The 20,083-nt window shown below is 42.7% G+C and overlaps 1 protein-coding gene across 1 annotated transcript in view; it reads left to right on the plus strand.

Moving 5' to 3' along the window:
* The first annotated feature begins 2,989 nt into the window (after positions 1–2,989).
* The window catches only part of FAM161A (FAM161 centrosomal protein A), a 33,415-nt gene continuing 16,321 nt past the window's right edge, over positions 2,990–20,083 (plus strand). The window contains exons 1-5 of the mRNA XM_049784582.1: positions 2,990–3,169; positions 10,157–10,392; positions 11,075–12,229; positions 12,611–12,778; positions 15,557–15,656. Of these exons, the coding sequence (XP_049640539.1) occupies positions 2,990–3,169; positions 10,157–10,392; positions 11,075–12,229; positions 12,611–12,778; positions 15,557–15,656 (1,839 nt within the window). The remainder of the gene's footprint in view (positions 3,170–10,156; positions 10,393–11,074; positions 12,230–12,610; positions 12,779–15,556; positions 15,657–20,083) is intronic.

The raw sequence follows: 20,083 nt of genomic DNA on the forward strand, positions 1-20,083 counted from the left end.
TCGCGGTCCGTCCTAAGCTAGCGCTTGCAAGGCAGACACCTTACTACCTCTAGCACCACCTTCCCGCCCCCCCCCCCTTTTTTTAAACATTTTCTAATGGTGATGTGCCTCGTGATTTTTTTTTTAATGAAAAATGTGGGGCTGGAGAGATAGCATGGAGGTAAGGCGTTTGCCTTTCATGCAGGAGGTCATCGGTTCGAATACCAGCGTCCCATATGGTCCCTCGTGCCTGCCAGGAGCAATTTCTGAGCCTGGAGCCAGGAATAACCCCTGAGCACTGCCGGGTGTGACCCAAAAAACCACAAAAAAAAAAAAAAGAAAGAAAAATGTGCCTTTGCACAAAAAGGTTGAAAAACACTCTTTTTTTTGGTTTTTGGGCCACACCCGGCGGTGGTCAGGGGTTACTCCTGGCTGTCTGCTCAGAAACAGCTCCTGGAAGCACGGGGGACCATATGGGAGACTGGGGTTCGAACCAACCACCTTTGGTCCTGGATCGGCTGCTTGCAAGGCAAACGCTGCTGTGCTATTTCTCCGGGCCCTGAAAAACACAATGACTGCTGGGCCGGGAGAGATAGCTTGGAGGTAAGGCTTTTACTTTTATGCAGAAGATTGGTGGTTCGAATCCCAGCATCCCATATGGTCCCCTGAGCCTGCCAGGAGCGATTTCTTAGCATAGAGCCAGGAGTGACCCAAAAACCAAAAAAAAAAAAAAGGATTGCCAAATAGGGTGCCAAAACACATAACTACTGTTGTGCTAATTCTCTAAATAAATTACCATATAGGTAAGTACATGGTAAGTATGAGCTATTTGTCAGTTACTGTATTAATAGCTTTTTGTCTTCTTAACCTAAAAGCTATTATTATGAAGTTTTGTAACTAAATCTTTTGTTTTTTTGGGCTGCACCTGGCAGCTCTCGTGTTACTCCTGGCTCTGCACTCAGATATTATTCCTGGTGGGCTTAGGGGACCATATTAGATGCTGGGAATCAAATCCAGGTTGGTTGTGTGCAAGGCAAATGCCTTAACCGCAGTGCTATCGCTCCAGCCCATAACTAAATCAGTCTGGAGTAATTATATAATCTCAACAGAAATTTATGATAAGAGTTATTGTTACTGAAGTTAAAATAATAAATTTGAGTGTTTTAATTTTAGGATTTGAAATGTGCCCATAATAACCACAAAGAAAATCGCTATAGGACATACAAAAGGAAATTTTTACAAAAAAAAAAGTCAACTGAACAATAGGCAGTAATTTATGTGTGTGAGATAAGGCACATAGAAAATGGAAAAGCGGGGGGGGGGGGGGTGTCAGATAGTGTAGTAAGTTAGGAGCTTTGCATTTGGTTGATGTAGCTGACAGTATGCTCTCCATCACAGTAACTTGAGATGGAGAATCTGGCCATTTTCCTTAAGAAACAAAAACTATCATTTAAGGCCGGAGAAATGGTACATCTGGTAAAGTGCTTTGTTTTTGTGCCACACCCAGCAATGCTCAGGGCTTGCTTCAGGCTGGGGGTGTGATGAGATGCTGCGCATTGAACCAGTCTATTTCTGCTCTATGGACTTAGGGTTTGTTACTAACTAGCTATATTAGGAACATTAGTGGTTTATGCACGCTCACAGGAAGTTGACTACACCTTACCCTATCCCTGTGCTAGCCTAGTCTTGGATTTGCAATGCTTCCCAAGCAAATGCTGAGGAATAGTCGGGCCCAGAAGCAGCTGCTTACTCTGGCCACGTGGGTGGCCATTCCTCTTGGATTTCCAGCTTTGGTTTCTGCTCAGAACCCAGCCTGTCTGTCCCAGTGTGGAAAACAAACTTGGTCAAAACAAAAACGGTCTTGAAGAGAGAAGTTAGTGTGAGGGACATTGCAGGTCTTGACTCCAAACTACTGATTAGAAAGGCTGGAAATGAGCTTGCAGCCAACGCCAGCCCTAGTAGCTTCAGTGTGTGACGCAGGTGTGGGTATGGGGCGGGCTTGATGTAGTGACCTATGCGAAGGTGTGTGGGGGAAATAACCACAAACCCAGTCGTCGGAAAGAGTGACTTAAGTAGCAAGTGACAACGCACGCCTGCTTCCGTCCCTCCCACCCCCGTTTTGGGGCTGCAGCCCTGCTCGGGTCACTCCTGGCAGACTTGGGAGTTCGAACTCGGGTCTGCAGCGTGCAAAGCGCCTGCCCGCTGCACTATCGCTCCAGCCCCACGCTGCTCTCTTAAGGCCCGAGTGCTCAAGCAACCACGTGTTGCAGAGAAAAGCGGCCCTCCGAGCGGGAACGGTGGCTTGGGCGTGTGGGTGATGGGGCACGTCTGGGTACAGCGGGGTGGAGTCCTCGCGTTCTGCAACTCCGAAATTGATGCTCCTCTGGCGAGTGGGTGGGCCAGTTTCCCGGCTCTAGGCCTTAATTGGGCTGACCAAAAAAAGCCAGCGGTAGCAGCTATGTCGGATCGGTCCATTTCTGGAGCTCTTAAGTCAATTTACAGTATTTATTTATTTTTTGGGGGGGCCACACCCGGCTGTGCTCAGGGGTTACTCCTGGCTGTCTGCTCAGAAATAGCTCCTGGCAGGCACGGGGACCATATGGGACCTTAGGTCCTGGATCGGCTGTTTACAAGGCAAACGCCGCTGTGCTATCTCTCCGGCCCCTCAATTTAGATTTTTTTTTAAATTCTTTGGGAGGGGTCACATCCGACAGCACACATCCTGGCTCTGCTCTCAGAAATCGCTCCTGGGATGTCGGGATTCGAACCACCGTCCTTCTGCATGCAAGGCAAACAAACGCCTCACCCTCCACGCTACCTCTCCGGCCCAAGTAGCCTGCATTTTGTCAGTTAGCAGAGCCTGAAGCCTTTTGTCCCCTGGCGGGCCCCGTAGCGCCCCTAGCGACCGCGCGCGCCCTTAGCAACCGCCGGCGCTAGACGGGTCCCGGCCGCGCCGGCTTCCTTCCACCTTCCGGGCCGGCGCCGGCGCTTGGGCCTGGGCGGCGCGGCCATGGCCGCCTCCTGCGCCTCGGAGAGACGGGCGGCCTGCAGCCTGCAAGACCTTCGCAGCGGCACCCAGCACCCACGCGGAGACCCCGGGAACGACCCGGCGACCCTGGCGCACGTCCGGGAGGAGGAGGAGGGAGAAGAGGGCGAGGGAGAGGAAGCAGCGCGGCTGGCGCAGGCGCCGGTAATGCGGGGGCCCCGGGCGCGGGGGGCCTCGACCCCACGTGGAGGAACGCGCCTCCCTCCTGCATCTTGCTACGGACTCCAAGTCGAGGCTCGGAGAAGTGCTCCTTTGCACCAGAGATAGGTTTCGGTGCAAATTCTCGAGAGCATTTGTATTGCACGCTAGCAGAGAATTCCAAGTAAAGAACTTGACTGTTCTTTGCTCTAGTTGCAGAATAGATAGAGCCTTTTCTTTTGTTTGTTTGGGGTTTTTTTGGAGAGGGTTAGTGGGGTCACACTCGGCCCTGATCAGGGGTTCCTCCTGGCTCTGCTCTCTGGAATGACTCCTGGCAGTGTTCAGGAGACCATAGGAGATGCTAAGCCCTAGTCCAGGTGCTGTCACTCCAGCCCCATTCTTTTTTTTTTTTTTTTTTTCCTAACTGTAGGAAAACTGTTAGTGGATAAGCAGGAAAGCTCAGTTGAATCAAGTAGTTTTTGTTCTCTACCCTAACACCTTTGTGGGTTACCTGGATTTCAGCACAAGACAGGCAATAATATTTAAAAAGACTATCAAGCTCAGAGGCTGTATCATTATCATTTACAGTTATCAGCATCCAGAAAAGTAAACGACTGAGGCTCCATTGTTTCCTAAACTGTTATGGTGGAGTGAGCCAGGTGGTGAGAGCTGATTGCGTCGCTGCTGGTGTCATGTGTCTTTCACACCTCTCGGTGTTGTGTGTCTTAAACACCTGTCCATAGGTGGCCCTGAATCTGTTGTCTGTTCTGTTTATTTAGAAAATGTGCACCCTGAGTTTTTAACAAGCAGCAGATTTTAAACAACTCTTTGGTAAAGATACTTATTAAGGAGGCAGAGCTATCCATAGAACAGCAGATAGGCCTTTTGTCTTGCACAGTATCAACCTGATTTGGATCCCCCACCTCTCTTATGGTCCCCTGAGCCTCACCAGGAGTGACCTCTGAGCACAGAACCAGAAACAAGTGCTGTCTCACAAGATACCAGTTAACACTTTCAGTGGCACCTTAGATATAAAACATGGTATATCTAGGACTAATAAGAATCACTGCACAGGGGCCAGAGAGATAGCATGGAGGTAGGGAGTTTGCCTTACCAGCATCCCATATGGTCCCCCGAATCTGCCAGGAGCGATTTCTCAGTAACCCCTGAGCGCTGCCAAGTGTGACACAAGCCAAAAAAAATTAAAATAAGGCCCAGAGAGATAGCACAGCAGCGTTTGCCTTGCAAGCAGCTGATCCAGGACCAAAGGTGGTTGGTTCGAATCCCGGTGTCCCATATGGTCCCCCGTGCCTGCCAAGAGCTATTTCTGAGCAGACAGCCAGGAGTAACCCCTGAGCACCGCTGGGTGTGGCCCAAAAACCAAAAAGTAAAAAATAAATAAAAATAAAAAGAATCACTGCACAGTATGGAACTCTAATGTCATCTCTGATGACACATACGATTTTTGGGGGTTTTTTTGAACCATACCCCTCAGTCATAAGAGACTATTATAGAGGATGGGAGAGGTAGCACAGCAGTAAGGCATTTACCTTGCACACAGCCGATCCAGGACTGACTGTGGTTCAAATCCTGGCAACCCATATGGTCCCCCAAGCTTTCCAGGAAGGATTCCTGAGCACAGAGCCAAGAGTAAACCCTGAGCACTGCCAAAAAACAAAGGGGGAGAGAGGGAGGGAGGGAGGGAGGGAGGGAGGGAGGGAGAGAGAGAGAGAGAGAGAGAGAGAGAGAGAGAGAGAGAGAGAGAAGAGAGAAGAGAGAAGAGAGAAGAGAGAAAGAAAGAAAGAAAGAAAATGAGAATGTTATGGTTCCATGAGGGAGGGAGGGAGGGAGGGAGGGAGGGAGAGAGAGAGAGAGAGAGAGAGAGAGAGAGAGAGAGAGAGAGAGAGAGAGAGAGAAGAGAGAGAAGAGAGAAGAGAGAAAGAAAGAAAGAAAGAAAATGAGAATGTTATGGTTCCATGCTCAGGAGTCTTAGGGACCAAACCCTGGCCTCCAGTATGCCAAAAAAGTGTGCTTGGGGCCAGAGCAATAGCACAAGGGGAGAGAGTTTGCCTTGCTCATGGCTGACCCAGGTTTGATCCCCAGCATACAATATGGTACCTTGAGTAAACAAGGAGTGATGTGATTTCGGAGCACAGATCCAGAAGTAACCCCTGGTGCTGGTAGGTGTGACCCTACCTCCAAAAAGGGCAAAAACACAACACAACAAAAGTATGCTTAGCCCATTGAAATGCTAATGAGAAAAATCTGTAGAACCCCATTTATGATCTCTATTTTATTAATATATTTTATATAAGTTACATATCTCTAGAGATAGGGAGATTGAATCTTGAACATGAGCCAGGGTTAGTATCAGAATCTAGGATCAGTTTCTTTTCTGATAAACTTTCCTCTCAATACAGGTTTACAAAGGAGACAAAGTGATGGAGGAAAAAGATTTGAGTGGAGGAAAAGGATTTGCGATTCTGATTTTGGGCTTCCTTCTTTGCAACTTATAGATAATATTAGGGTGCATCTTTTTTGTTTTGTTTTTGGGCCACACCTGGTGATGCTCAGGGGTTACTCCTGGCTTTGCGCTCAGAAATTGCTCCTGGCAGGCTTGGGGGACCATATATGATGCTGGGATTGACCCTGGGTCTACTCCAGGTTGGCTGCATGAAAGGCAAACACCCTACCTCTGTGTTATCACTCCAGCTTCAATATTAGGGTGTATCTTCCTTATTTGGCAGTTGCCTTATTTACATATAGTAGCTATAATTACCTCTTTGTTTTATTGTATGACAACTAAATGAGAGGATGGGTACAATGGCTAAACCACAGTTTATATTAGTCGTAGTAGTAATAAGTTGCCAGTGTGAATACCATTTGATCATATTGTCCATAGATTAAATTATCATTTGAGCACAGTAGTAAAGGAGTCATTTAGAATTTTTGTTTTAGTTTTGGGGACACATCTGGCTGTGCTCAGGACTTACTCCTGGCTCTGTGCTCAGGGATTACATCAGGCAGGCTCAGTTGGGGACCATATAGAGTGCCAGCAATCAAACCGGATCAGCTTATGCAAAACAAGCACTGTACCTTCTGTTCTTTTTCTCCAGTCTCATAGTTTTTTTAAATATGTTTTGTTTGGCAATATATTTATTTCTCTTATTTGTTGTGATTACCCATGTTACCACATGAGGATTTGCCTTATTTCAAGTTTTTTCAGGGTCGGGGAACCATAGGGGACTTCGGGATTTGTTTGTTTGGGTTTTTTTTGGGGGGGGGGGCACAACCGTTTGACACTCAGGGGTCACTCCTGTCTAAGTGCTCAGAAATCGCTCCTGGCTTGGGGGACCATATGGGACGCCGGGGGATCGAACCGCGGTCCGTCCTACGCTAGCGCTTGCAAGGCAGACACCTTACCTCTAGTGCTACCTCTCCGGCCCCGGACGTAGGGATTTGAACCACAGTCTATCCTGGGTCAGCCGCTTGCAAGGCAATTGCCTTACCCATTAACCCTTTGGCAGTCTTTTTTTTTTTTTTTTTTTTGGTTTTTGGGTCACACCCGGCGGTGTTCAGGGGTTACTCCTGGCTGTCTGCTCAGAAATAGCTCCTGGCAGGCACAGGGTACCATATGGGACACTGGGATTCAAACCAATCACCTTAGGTTCTGGATCAGCTGCTTGCAAGGCAAACACCGCTGTGCTATCTCTCCGTCCCTGTCCCCCCCCCCCCCCCGGCAGTCTTACAAGTTATTTCAATATAAAATTTTTTCCAAAAAATCTTAGACTTTCCAATGGTACTTATACCATAGCATGAAGCTTGATTGGTGCTGGCTTTAATGAAGTAGCATATGCAGGAAGGAGGCTTCCTCTAAATAGGTCAAGCTGATTTAGGGAAGATCATCCTCTAATCTCACAACTGCAGTGCAAATATTTCAATGAAAGCAGTTTAAAGGTGCAAATGCTATATCAAACTAAGCTCTTAAACAGTAATGCTCTTGTCCTGGGCTCTTTGGTATACTAAATGTTTTCTGTGTGGAGACAGTTCATAGCTAACAGTGTGTTTTAGGTAAAAGATTTGTTTAGCTTACCTTTGGAGCTTGTGATCGCAATGTAGAGTACAGGACTCAGTGAGAATGGAGATAAGCAGCAAGGTCAGCTCTCAGACTTGCTAGGTCTCTTCCGAAACTGTTCATCTTCCTGTAGTTTTCTCAGATCTGATTTTTTTTTCAGGTCTAAATCCATTTTATCATTTTTGCAAAGATGATTGTTATCAGGTGATTTCCTTTTAAAGAGATGTTCTCAAAGAACGAATGAGCATCTACCTTAGGCCCAGAAATGGTTCTAGGCCTAGAAACAAGGGAACACCACCATAAACAGAGTAGCCAAATCCTTCTCTTGGTGAAGCTGTGTTCATTATTTTGTGTTGGAGCCACACTTGGCAATGCTCATGGTCCACTCCTGGTTGTGTGCTTAAGAGACCATGTAATGCTGGGAACTGGGAACCAGCTGCATGCAAGACAAGTGCCGTGCATATCCCTTCTGCTGTCTCCAGGATAGCTTAACTTAGCAGATACTGATCCTTTCCCACAAGTCAGAATTCCTTCTCTGATCTCTCAAAGCATCCGAAACTGAGATGCCCAGGCACTCTTCTGTCTCCTGGCTCATAGTCAAGAGTCAGGAGCTATGTCTCATTCAAGTTGTTAGTCATGACTTAGTGTACATGTCCTTTTCTAAGTTTTCTGGATGCTTACTAGAGGGGAAATTTTGATCCAATTTGTTTTTCTCAGTGGTTAGTTGAAAGATGGTTTTCTGAAAAATTTAATGAATAAAGTAATTAGTAAAGTATTTATCCCTGCAACAACAAAGAAAATGGTGAGCACATAAAAGTAAGAGCAAAAGATAATTACAAAATGCTCTTAATGGAAAATAAGTTATACATTATAGAAGCATGTCATATCAAAGGCATTCCCTATATCAATGATTTGTTGATCAGTCACGTTAGCAAACCTGTTATAGTGAAGAACACTGTTTCCCTTCATTTGTTTTCTCCAAGTTGCCCTAAGTGGTATAATACTATTTGTACATTGTTTTAATTCCATTAAAAAAAAAAAAAAAAACAACACCACTGGGGCTGGTGAGGTGGCGCTAGAGGTAAGGTGTCTGCCTTGCAAGCGCTAGCCAAGTGGTTCGATTCCCCCCCCCCCCGCGTCCCATATGGTACCCCCCAAGCCAGGGGCAATTTCTGAGTGCTTAGCCAGGAGTAACCCCTGAGCATCAAATGGGTGTGGCCCGAAAAACAAAAATAAAAAAACACCATATCTGTGACTATTATATACAATTAATTATTCTGAATTATTTTAGTTGGGAAAGGTAACCAGAATTCTTTTGTAGAATCCTATCATATTTCACTAATTTTTCTATGGACAATATTCTTTTTTCATTTTGAATCTTAAAGGTGGTAGATGGAATTAAAATCATGATTTGTTGTCTTTCACAGTATCTTAATTTCAGGTTTTTCTCAACTGAGAAAATATTAAAATTTTATATGAAGAAAGTCAGGCTTTACCTCTTTAGTAGCATTAGTTAAACAACTACTCAGGTGGGGGTAGTGAAGGTGACAGAGAGATGGCACAGCAGGTAAGGCATTTGCCTTGAAAATGAGCACACCCAGGAATGGCTCAAAACTTTATGCCACCTATAGTCCTCTGAGCACCACCAGGAGTGTGTCCTGAGTACTCCAGGGTGTGGCCCAAAAATAAACAAAAAAACCTGTGGTACCCTGTAACAGGAGTGAGAGGAAAAAAGATTAGTTGGCATGTTAGGCAAAACTTGCATTTACAATTATTACATTAATTTTCCCTTCTCAAAAGTTTTTTTGTCATTTCTTGAAATTCCCAAAGTTGCCCAGAGGAAGGTCTTTCTTTCTTTCTTTTTTTTTTTTTTTTTTTGTTTTTTTGTGGTTTTTGGATCACACCCGGCAGTGCTCAGGGGTTATTCCTGGCTCCAGGCTCAGAAATTGTTCCTGGCAGGCACGGGGGACCATATGGGACGCCGGGATTCGAACCAATGACCTCCTGCATGAAAGGCAAACGCCTTACCTCCATGCTATCTCTCCGGCCCCAGGAAGGTCTTTCTTACCCCACCTCGGTCCTACTGACTCCTTCTGAGACCCTTTCCCCCAGGTTTTACCCTGGCTCCTTTAAGAGCCTCTGTGAATCTACTTCCTTTCATTCCTCTGTGCCCACTTCCTCCCACTGGTGCCTCCTACCATGTACTTCTGGGACACTCCCTCCACACTGCCGGAGCTCAGCTAGGACAGGGAATTGGGCTGTAGTTGTTTTCTTTGCAGAGGTACTTGTTCATCTCAGTTAAAACTTACAACTTAGGGGCCAGAGAGATGGTATGGAGGTAAGGCCTTGTATCAGGAAGGTTGCTGGTTCGAATCCTGAGCCTGGTCCCCTGAGCCTGCCAGGAGCGATTTCTAAGCATAGAGCCAGGAGTAACCCCTGAATGCTGCCGGGTGTGACCCCAAAACCAAACAAAACCAATCAAAACCTTACAACTTAGATAGTATAGCAGGTAGGGTGCTTGCCTTGCGCAAGGGTTTTATCCTAAGCATCCTATAGAGTCCCATGAGCCCTCTCGGAGTGATTCCTGAATGCAGAATCAGAAGTAAGTCCTTAGCACTGCCAGGTATAGCCTCAAATAAAACAAAACAGAATAAAAACAAAAAACCTAACATTAGGAAAGAGTATTGTTAGGTTTGTTCATTTGTTTTGTTTTGGGGCTACAGTTACTCAAGGCTTATCCTTGGCTCTGCTCTCTCAGATCACTCCTGGCAAGCTAAGGGAACCTTATGGATGTTGAGGATTATACTAGATCCAGCTAAGTATAAAGCAAGCATCTTAACTCCTGTCTATCTTTCCATCCTCATAGTTTGTCTTTCAGTTGCAAATACTATGTAACAAATTTATTTTCCTTCTATCAGGTTGATTGTAATACCAACACTAATAGGTTGGGTGAAGCACAGATAAGCACTGAGGATTTTGTAGATTTTGCTGATATTTACTACTCTAACAAAGAGTATTTCAGGAAACTAGAAGAGCTAAAGACTGCCCACATAGAAACTATGGCAAAGTTAGAAAGAATGTACCAGAATAAATTAAGATTAAAGGAGCTTCGACCATTGATCATCCGGGAAGACACTTACAGTGCCTCTTCTGGGTAAGTTGGTGTTTGTTGAGTGTGAAGTAAAATGTATGCTTCAAAGAGCTGAACAAAATTATTTCAAAATATTTTATCTTAAATATACTTTTGGTTTTTTTTTTGTTTATTTTGGTTTTTTTTTGTTTGTTTTGTTTTGTTTGTTTGTTTTTTGGTTTTTGGGTCATACCCCACAGCGCTCAGGGGCTCCTCCTGACTCTACGCTCAGAAATCGCTCCTGAAAGGCTCCAGGGACCATATGGGATGCTGGGTTTGAACCACCATCCTTCCACATGCAAGACAAATGCCTTACCTCCATGCTAACTCTCCGGCCCCTTAAATATACTTTTAATAATATATAGAGGCAGAATTTTATTTAAAATGCTTTATAATTTATCAAGCTACAAGGCATTTTCTTGCTTTGAGGGTCTTTGAGCGGTATCTTTTGTGTGCCAGACCTTGCCTTTACACTAAGAAACCCGAAATCAAAATCTCCTCAAACAAAACTTTGCAATGTTGGGGATCAAACCTGGGTCCACTGCATGCAATTCAAGCGCCCTATTATACTAACTCTGAAACAAAAATGGGATTCATTTACAAGTCCTATTCAGGCCCTGCCTCGACTAAAATTCCAAAATTTTAATCCTAACTTTTATGTTTGGCCTCATGCAATTAAAAGGGTAACTATTTTTTTCGCACACAGGCCTTTATTAGAAAAGAAGTATCAGCCTGTCTCCTTAGTGACAGCTCTTTCAGAGCCTGATATATGCCAGTCTCCCTCCTTGATTATGTCTTCCTCCGAAGAGGAGTTGCCCAATTTTGAAACAAAATATCCTCAGAAAAAGGTAACCATCAACTCTGCAAAGGAGCTCATCAACAACATGTGGAGGAACTTTTCTGTTGAAGATTATATTCACTGTAAAGGTGCTGACTTCCCAGCTCCAGAAAAAACAAAGAAGAAACCAAAAGCATGGGTGCCAAAGATTACAATACCTCAGCCTTTTCAGATGACAATTAGGGAACAGAAGCTAAAAGAAGAGCGCATGAAATCTAAATCAGAATTTGAAGCATTACACAAAATGATGCAAAAGAAAGAAGAGTTAGAATGTAAGAAGAAATTCCGAGCCAATCCAGTTCCTTCATTTGTCTTTTTCCCTCCTTATCGTGATCTAGTTAAGCAAAATGAGGAACGGAGAAGGTATATGAAGGAGAAAAACAAAGAAGCTCTTCTGGCTTCACAAAAGCCATTTAAGTTTGTTGCCAGGGAAGAACAAAAGCGAGCACTTCAGGAAAGGCTTCTGAGAGACTTATTGAAGTCTAAAAAGAAAACAAATCGGTTTAGAGCAAAACCTGTACCTCAGTCTACTTATGATTTACCTGCCAATGTCCTGATGAAGGAAGAGTTTCAGCGACACTCGAAGCTGGGAAACCAAGATAAGTTACAGTATTCATCCCCTGTGCCTAGCAGGCTAGTTCTCAGAAGTTTTGCTATAAGGAAGCCCAAGAATACCGCAAAGATTGAAAAGTTGAAGAAACACAAGATTAAATACCATAGTGCTGATTGTGAAGATTTTGATCTTCCTGAGAGAGAGCAGAAATACCTCGCAGAACATAAGTATCCAAAACACCTAAAAGACTATCAGCCAGAATCTTATACAACCCAACTTGAAATCTCTAAAAGAGAAAACAAATTAGAAGACACTGAAGCAGATGAACAAGATCTGAGAGAAGTATGTGAGCTTTATCAGTCTCCAAGGCACAGGTCACCAGTCAGAACTGCAAATGCAAAGTTTGAGCTATGCAACTTCAAACCTCCAGTGCCCACAGTCTCTTCCAGAGGAAGGGAAGAAGCCACAAGGTAAGAATCAGGGATACAGTATGAACTAACTTGTGATAACTACAACAATGCATTTAACTTTATAGAGTTTAATTTCAAAATATATAATAAATAAGATAATAAAATGTAATAATAAAATATGTTAATTTGAAAATAGGAAGCCATGGTTAGACTTAATAATATGCTTAATGTATAATATATAGCTTTATATCAGAGTTATATTTTAAGAAAATAATTTCATTTTATGAATCTTTGGGAATGGAAAAGGTTCTAGTCAGCCTGTTTCATCAGTCATCCTCCTCAAGCTTGCTTTTTTTTTTCGCCAAACCTTTGTGTTAAATCTTTGCTGAACAGAATTCTCATTGGCTTAAAGTGACTTAAGCCATAGTTTGTTGCCCTCAGGAGATCACTTGAAAACAAGAAAATGTTGGAAGAAGAGAGAAATCGGATCCTAACTAAACAGAAGCAAAGAATGAAAGAACTGCAGAAACTTCTGATAAACCGAGCTAAAGCTTATGACACTCATCAAAGTTTAGCTCAAATGTGTAAATCCAGAGTAAAATATCTAAGGTATCATGAAACAATTCTGATCTTTCCCATCATTGTTTTTTCAACTTTCTTTTGTAGATCCTTGGAGGCCAATATATGGACAGATTAAGAGTAGCATTAAGTACTTAAGTGTTGAGATGTACATTACTGTCCGTCACTTTCCTTAACACACATACTCTGATTTGTTCAGTCACCTGGTAATGGGAACCTAAATGTATATTCACCTCGTGGTAAGGACTATGAGGCTTTGTTATTGAACAGAAATATCTTATTTAAGCCATAGTTGAGACTTATACTTTTATATTAACATTTCTTTTCTTTTCTTTTCTTTTTTTTTTTTTTTTGGTTTTTTTGGGTCACACCCGGCAGTGCTCAGGGGTTATTTCTGGCTCCAGGCTCAGAAATTGCTCCTGGCAGGCACGGGGGACTATATGGGGCGCCGGGATTCGAACCGATGACCTCCTGCATGAAAGGCAAATGCCTTACCTCCATGCTATCTCTCCGGCCCCTATATTAACATTTCATTTAAATCTTTATATTACTCTAAATTTTTTATTGTGGAGGCCACCCCCAGCAGGGGTAAGCTCAAACCCATAGTCTCATATATGTTAGTTATATGCTTTCCTTTACCCACATTCCTAGCCTCTAATTTTCTTTTTATGTTATTTTTTGTTGAACAGTAATACATAGATATGTTTTGAGGGGGAGTGGTCACAAACCTGGCAATCTCAGGAACTTGCCTTAATTCAGTGCTCTGATGTCATACCCAGTGGCATTGGGGATAGAGGGAACTATATGAAGTCCAGGGACTACAGCATACAAAGCATGCTTCATATCGTTCAGTTACCTCTGTGGCCCTACATATTAATAAAGATCATCATTAATAAAGATCACATAAACAAAGCTCTTCTTTAAACAGATTGTTATAGGATCTCAAAACATTACTCAGTAAAATGAAAATTTTTAGTAACTTTGTTCTAAGATACATAGGAAATCTGATAGCATAGATTAACACATTGATGTTAGTTGGCATAAATTATATGATGTGTCAGTTAACACTGTGTTAATGTTCATTGTATATATGACATTTTGTTAGTCTTAATTTAAAAAAATACTTGGGACACAGTGGATAGGGTATTTGCCTTGCACGTGGTTGACCCAGGTTCAATCCCTCGCACCCCATAAGGTTCTCTGAGCCTGCCAGGAGTGAACCTTGCATGTGGCCCAAAAATCAAAAAATATATTCATAGAACTGTTTCCAAACACTGGAATTCCTGCAGTAAAAGTTTTGAAAGTCATTGTTCCAGAGGATCATTTTTGTGTTATACATAAAAATGTTCATATTTAGATATGAAGATATCTCCCCCAATGTGGCCTAGAGATAGCACAGTGGTGGGCATTTGCCTTTCACACGGCCTACCCAGGACCAACAGTGGTTTGATTCCCAGCATCCCTAGGGTCCCCTGAGCCTGCTAGGGGCGATTTCTGAGGCAAAGCCAGGAGTAACCCCTGAGCATCACTGGATGTGACCCCAAAACAAACAAACAAAAAGGAATATCTCCACCCAAACCAGGTAGTAATATGATTCATTAACTTTGGGGAGGAGACCTCTCAAGCAGTGCTGAGGGGCCTGAAGATATCTCCAGCAGCTGTGCAGACCAGATGGTTAAATGTTTAGGCCCTGTGAGAGGTGATGCTCAGACCCAGTGGTACTAGGAGCAACCAGGACCACACCTGGCAGTGCTTAGGGACACCTGATTTTTTAAATTTGATGTTTGGATTACAAAAATTGGTATTTAGTTTCATTTTAATGAATATTAATTTTATATATAGTATTATATTTCTTTATAATGTTATATTTTTTATAATATATTTCATTTACTCAATTTTGGTGAAATATTTTTATTTTTTTATTTTTATTATTTTATTTTTTGGGGGGGGGGCCACACCCGGTGGTGCTCAGGGGTTACTCCTGGATATCTGTTCAGAAATAGCCCCTGGCAGGCACGGGGGACCTTATGGGACGCCAGGATTCGAACCAACCACCTTAGGTTCTGGGTTGGCTGCTTGCAAGGCAAGTGCCGCTGTGCTATCTCTCCGGCCCCGGTGAAATATTTTTAGATATAAATTTTATCTGGAAGTCAGAATAATAGTAGCATGGGTAGGGCATTTGCCTTGCATGCAGCTGACCCAGCTTCTATCTCCAGCACTGTAGATGGTCTCCAGATTTCTACCAGGAGTGACTCCTGAGTGCAGTGCCAGGAGTATATCTTGAGCACTGTTGCATGTGACCCCCCCCCCCAAATAAAGGATGGGATATTCTCCATATTTTCTGGATATTTTGAAACTAAAACCCTTGAGTACATTTGAGCTTGAAGATTTTAGAAGCTTCAAACCCCCAACCCTATAAAACATGTGCTCTCAGGATTTAGGAGCTTTATTCCTCATTCCTCATTCAACTATAATAAGTTGAATAGGAACTATAGTAAGTTGTGTTTATAATTTAGCCTTTGATTTGTCTTCTACACTAAATGTTATATATGCATTTAACTATACTGAGAACTATCATAACAATGTCAATGAGTGAGGGAAGTAGAAAGTCAGCTCAAATACAGATGGGAGGTGGATAGAGATGGGGGCATTGGTGATGGGAATGTTACACTGGTGAAGAAGGTTGTTCTTATGACTGAAACCCAACTACAATCATGTTTATAATCAGAGTTTAAGTAAAGATATTATTAAAAAGATGTCAAAAATAAAATTTTTATTTTAAAATTATGTTCTTTTACTTCACTTTAGAAAGAGTGAAAAGGAAAGAATGAGAGAATACCATCAAGAACTAGAAGAAAGAGAAGAAAGATTAAAAAACAGGCCTCTGCTATTTGAAAGAGTTTCTCAGGTTGTGTTTGTTGGAATTTAAGAACTATTGTCAGTTTATTGTCCTCCTCTTTTTAGAAATCATTAGCTCCTAATTTATAGTCTTTTTTTTTTCTATGTTTTATGTAACTTACTGAAACATAGTGTTTCTGTTACGGCTTCATCAAATCAGCCAAGTAAATAATTTTGCTTAAAATCTAAGCGTTAAATGTTATTGATGAAATACATATACTTGATGAAGAACTTGTTGCTAATTCGTTGTTTTCATAACCTGTTTTTAATGGCCAGTGTTTTGAGTGTCAACTTGATCATATATTAAGTAAGGTGAGGCTTCATGGTGTGATTTGGATGTCTTTGAAGAATTAAAAAAAATGAAACAAAATAATAAATGAATCAGATTTGTTTCTACCTGGTTTTTAAAAGTATTGACTATTGACATCCAATACTATAAGGTATACAGCATATTGATTTGACATACATATATTACAAAATGGTTACCACAATAAGCATAGTTAGTATCAACTCATGGGTTATCAAAAAGGATTTTTTTTCTTATGGTGGTATTTAATTTCTGTAATCTTTGCCTCTAGCTATTTACTTTTATTTTGGTTGGATCATACCATGTGGTGTTCAGGGGCTTCTTAGCTCTTTGTTCATAGTCACTTATGGTGATGCTCTGGAAACCTGAATATTGCCAAGGATTGAACCTGGGTTGGCCACATGAAAGGCAAGCAACTTTAATCCCTGTGTTATCTCTCTGGCCCCTGCTACTTCCAAATAATAAAAAATAAAATAGTATATAAAAATGTTAATACTGGGGCCCGGAGAGATAGCACAGCGGCATTTGCCTTGCAAGCAGCCGATCCAGGACCAAAGGTGGTTGGTTCGAATCCTGGTGTCCCATATGGTTCCCCGTGCCTGCCAGGAGCTATTTCTGAGCAGACAGCCAGGAGTAACCCCTGAGCACCGCCAGGTGTGGCCCAAAAACCAAAAAAAAAAAAAAAAAAAGTTAATACTGTAGTTATCCTCAGTTCTTATTTACTTTTAACTCATTTAACTAACTTTTAATTTTACCTCATTCTTCCCTCAGTCCTCTGATATCACAAATCTGATCTCTATGAGTTAGTTTTGATTTATATAGATTCTACATGTAAGTTAGCTATATAATATTTGTCTTTCTCCAACTGGTTTCACTTGGTGTAGTACCCATCTTTGTTGCCAAAAATGGCAATGTTTGTTTTGTTTTAGGGCCACTCCCATTTGTACACAGAGTTTACTCCTGGCTCTGCACTCAGGGATCACTCCTGGTAGGATTGGGGAGCCATATGGGGTGCTCAGGATCAAACAGATCAGCCATACTTGATAGGGATCAAACACTTGACCTCAAGCTTGAAGGATAGCAGCTCTACCCGAGAGTCTCTTTTTTTCATTTTTTTTTTTGGTTTTTGGCTACATCTGACAGTACTCAGGGGATCTTCCTGGCTCTGCACTCAGACATTGATCTTGGCAGGCTCGGGGAACCATATGGGATTTTTGTGATGAACCCAGGTTGGCTGCATACAAGTCAAACACCCTACTGCTGTGCTATCACTCCAACTCCTTTTTTGTTTGTTTGTTTTTGAGCCACATCCAGTGATGCTAAGGGGTTACTCCTGGCTATGCGCTCAGAAATCACTCCTGGCTCAGGGGACCATATGGGACATTAGGGATCAAACCCAGGTCTGTCCTAGGTCAGCCACGTACAAGGCAAATGCTCTATTGCTGCACTATTGCTCTGCCCCCCGCCTCCCGCCTCTCTTTTTTTTAAATATTATTTTTCCCCAGCAGTAGTCAGTAGATCCTACCTATGGTTCTGAAAACCCATGATGGGATTCTCAACCATCTTCAGTGCAAGAGCCTGAGGATTCGATGCTACTGGGAGCCCTATAGTGCCAACAACCACAGCAGTATTTGGAGCCTCCAAAGTTGCATCTGTCAGTGTCAGTACCATTAGTGAGCCACCCACATGCAAAGCAAGTGCCTTTCCCTCTTTATTATCTCTGAGTTCCAGGTCCTTCCTGGCTTCCTCTACCATTTTTATGGTGCCAAGGATTCAGGTTAGGGCCTTACACTTACAAGGCAAGTAAGTGCTCTATCACTGAGCTGTCACCAGCAAACTGCCCCCTATCTTTTATTTTATTTAATCTTATTGCTCTTATATACTTGTGCTGGTGGTGAACTGTATTAGTTTTGGTTTGGTTTGTCTGAAAAAGTCTTAACTTCTCCATGGTACAATGCTCTTTTTTTGTTGTTGATTTGTTTGGGTTTTTTGGGGGGTCAGAATGATACTCTAGACTCTGCACTCAGGAATTACTCCTAGAAGTGCTCAGGGACAATATGGGATGCTGGGAATACAAACCAGGTCAGCTTCTTGCAAGGCAAACACCTTGTCCGCTGTACTATCACTCCAGTCTCTGCATATGGTATTCTTTTTTTTTGTTGTTTTATTTTGGGTTTTTTTGGGTCACACCCAGCGACACTCAGGGGTTACTCCTGGCCATGCATGGCCAGAGAGATAGCATGGAGGTAGGGCGTTTGCCTTGCGTGCAGAAGGACGGTGGTTCAAATCCCAGCATCTTGTACGGTCCCCTGAGCCTGCCAGGAGCAATTTCTGATGTAGAGCCAGGAGTAACCCCTGAGCACTGCTGGGTGTGACCCAAAAATTAAAAAAAAAAACAATCGCTCCTGGCTTGGGGTACTATATGGGATGCCAGGAGACCGAATCACAGTCTGTCCTAGGCTAGCACTTGCAAGGCAGATACCTTACCTTTAGCGTCACTGCTCCAACCCCTATTAGTTTTCTATTGACAAATCTGATAGAGCTATCTTGTGCTTTTTATTTTAATTTATTTATTTTTGGTTTGGGGCCATACCCAGCAGTGCTTAGGGGTTACTTTTGGCTCTGCACTCAGAAATCAGTCACTCCTGGCAGGCTCAGGGGACCGTATGGGATGCTAGGGATCTAACCTTGGTAAGCCATGTGCAAGGCAAATGCCCTCCCTGCTGTACTATCACTCTGGCTCCCTATTTTTTGTATTACACCTGACAATACTTGGATGTTATGTCCACAGTACTTGGAGGACCATGTGGGGTGCTGGAGATTAAATTTGAGTTGATTGCACACAAAGCATGTGCTCCAACGTGTAGCTATATCCCTAGCCCTGGGTGCTCTTTTTGGGAAGGGGGTTCTTATATTTATTCCCCCTTCTAATCACCAATGTTTTTTTTATCATTTCCTTTTGAGAATAGGACAATAATGTATCTGATTTAGTTATATTTGGATTCAGAAATCAGGTTTATCAGTTTCCTGGACATACATAGTTTTTTTTTTTTTTTAAGGTTTGTTGTCTTTGACTAATATATATTGGAATATGGTCGCTTTCCCTTTTCTTTCTACTTTTTGGAAATCTCATTATCTGACATTTACTCTTTGTTTGTTTGCTTGTTTGTTTTTTGTTTTTGGTTCACACCTGGCAGCTCTCAGGGGCTATTCCTGGCTCTATGCTCAGAAATCGCTCCTGGCAGGCTTGGGGAACCATATGGGATGCCAGGATTCAAACCACCCTCCTTCTGCATGAAAGGCAAATGCCCTACCTCCATGCTATATCTCTCCAGCCCTGATATTTACTCTTTTTAATGGTTTGACATTCCTTGTAGTTTCATTTTTTTGTTCTCTCTTTCATATGAATCATTACTGTTATATTATTATCTTCAATTCTGCTGTTTCTTCTGTGAGATTTAGTCAGCTTGTTAAGCTTACTATGTTAGATTTAGTTTTATTTAATATCCTCTTAATACTCAACTCTCACACTCTTTTTTTTTTTTTTTTTTTTTTTTTTGGTTTTTGGGCCACACCCGGCGGTGCTCAGGGGTTACTCCTGGCTGTCTGCTCAGAAATAGCTCCTGGCAGGCACGGGGGACCATATGGGACACCGGGATTCGAACCAACCACCTTTGGTCCTGGATCAGCTGCTTGCAAGGCAAACGCTGCTGTGCTATCTCTCCGGGCCCTCTATTTTATATTTTTATGATTGACCTTTGAAGACTTGTCATTTTCTTTGAGGAATTTTATTTTACTACATTGTCTGCTGAACCTTTTGCGTGTGCTACTGGGTTAACTTTTTAATTTCCTGCAGGTGGCGCTGTGTCTTTAATGTTGGAATTCTCTTGTGTTTCTTTTTTGAGGGTAGGATTGGGATCATACCCAGCAGTGCCCAAGTTTTCTCCTGGCTCTGTACGGATTCCTCCTAGTGAAGAAGTTGGGGAATGGAGATAGAAAATACAATAGGACAGGTGGGATAGTATAACAGATATGGTCCTATGAGTAATCCCTGAGCACACCTGGTTGTCGCACCAAAACAAAAACAAACAAAGAGAATAGATGTTGTTACTGGGTGGAGTGGAGATGCA

Source organism: Suncus etruscus, chromosome 12 (assembly GCF_024139225.1).
Source record: "Suncus etruscus isolate mSunEtr1 chromosome 12, mSunEtr1.pri.cur, whole genome shotgun sequence".
NCBI lineage: Eukaryota > Metazoa > Chordata > Mammalia > Eulipotyphla > Soricidae > Suncus > Suncus etruscus.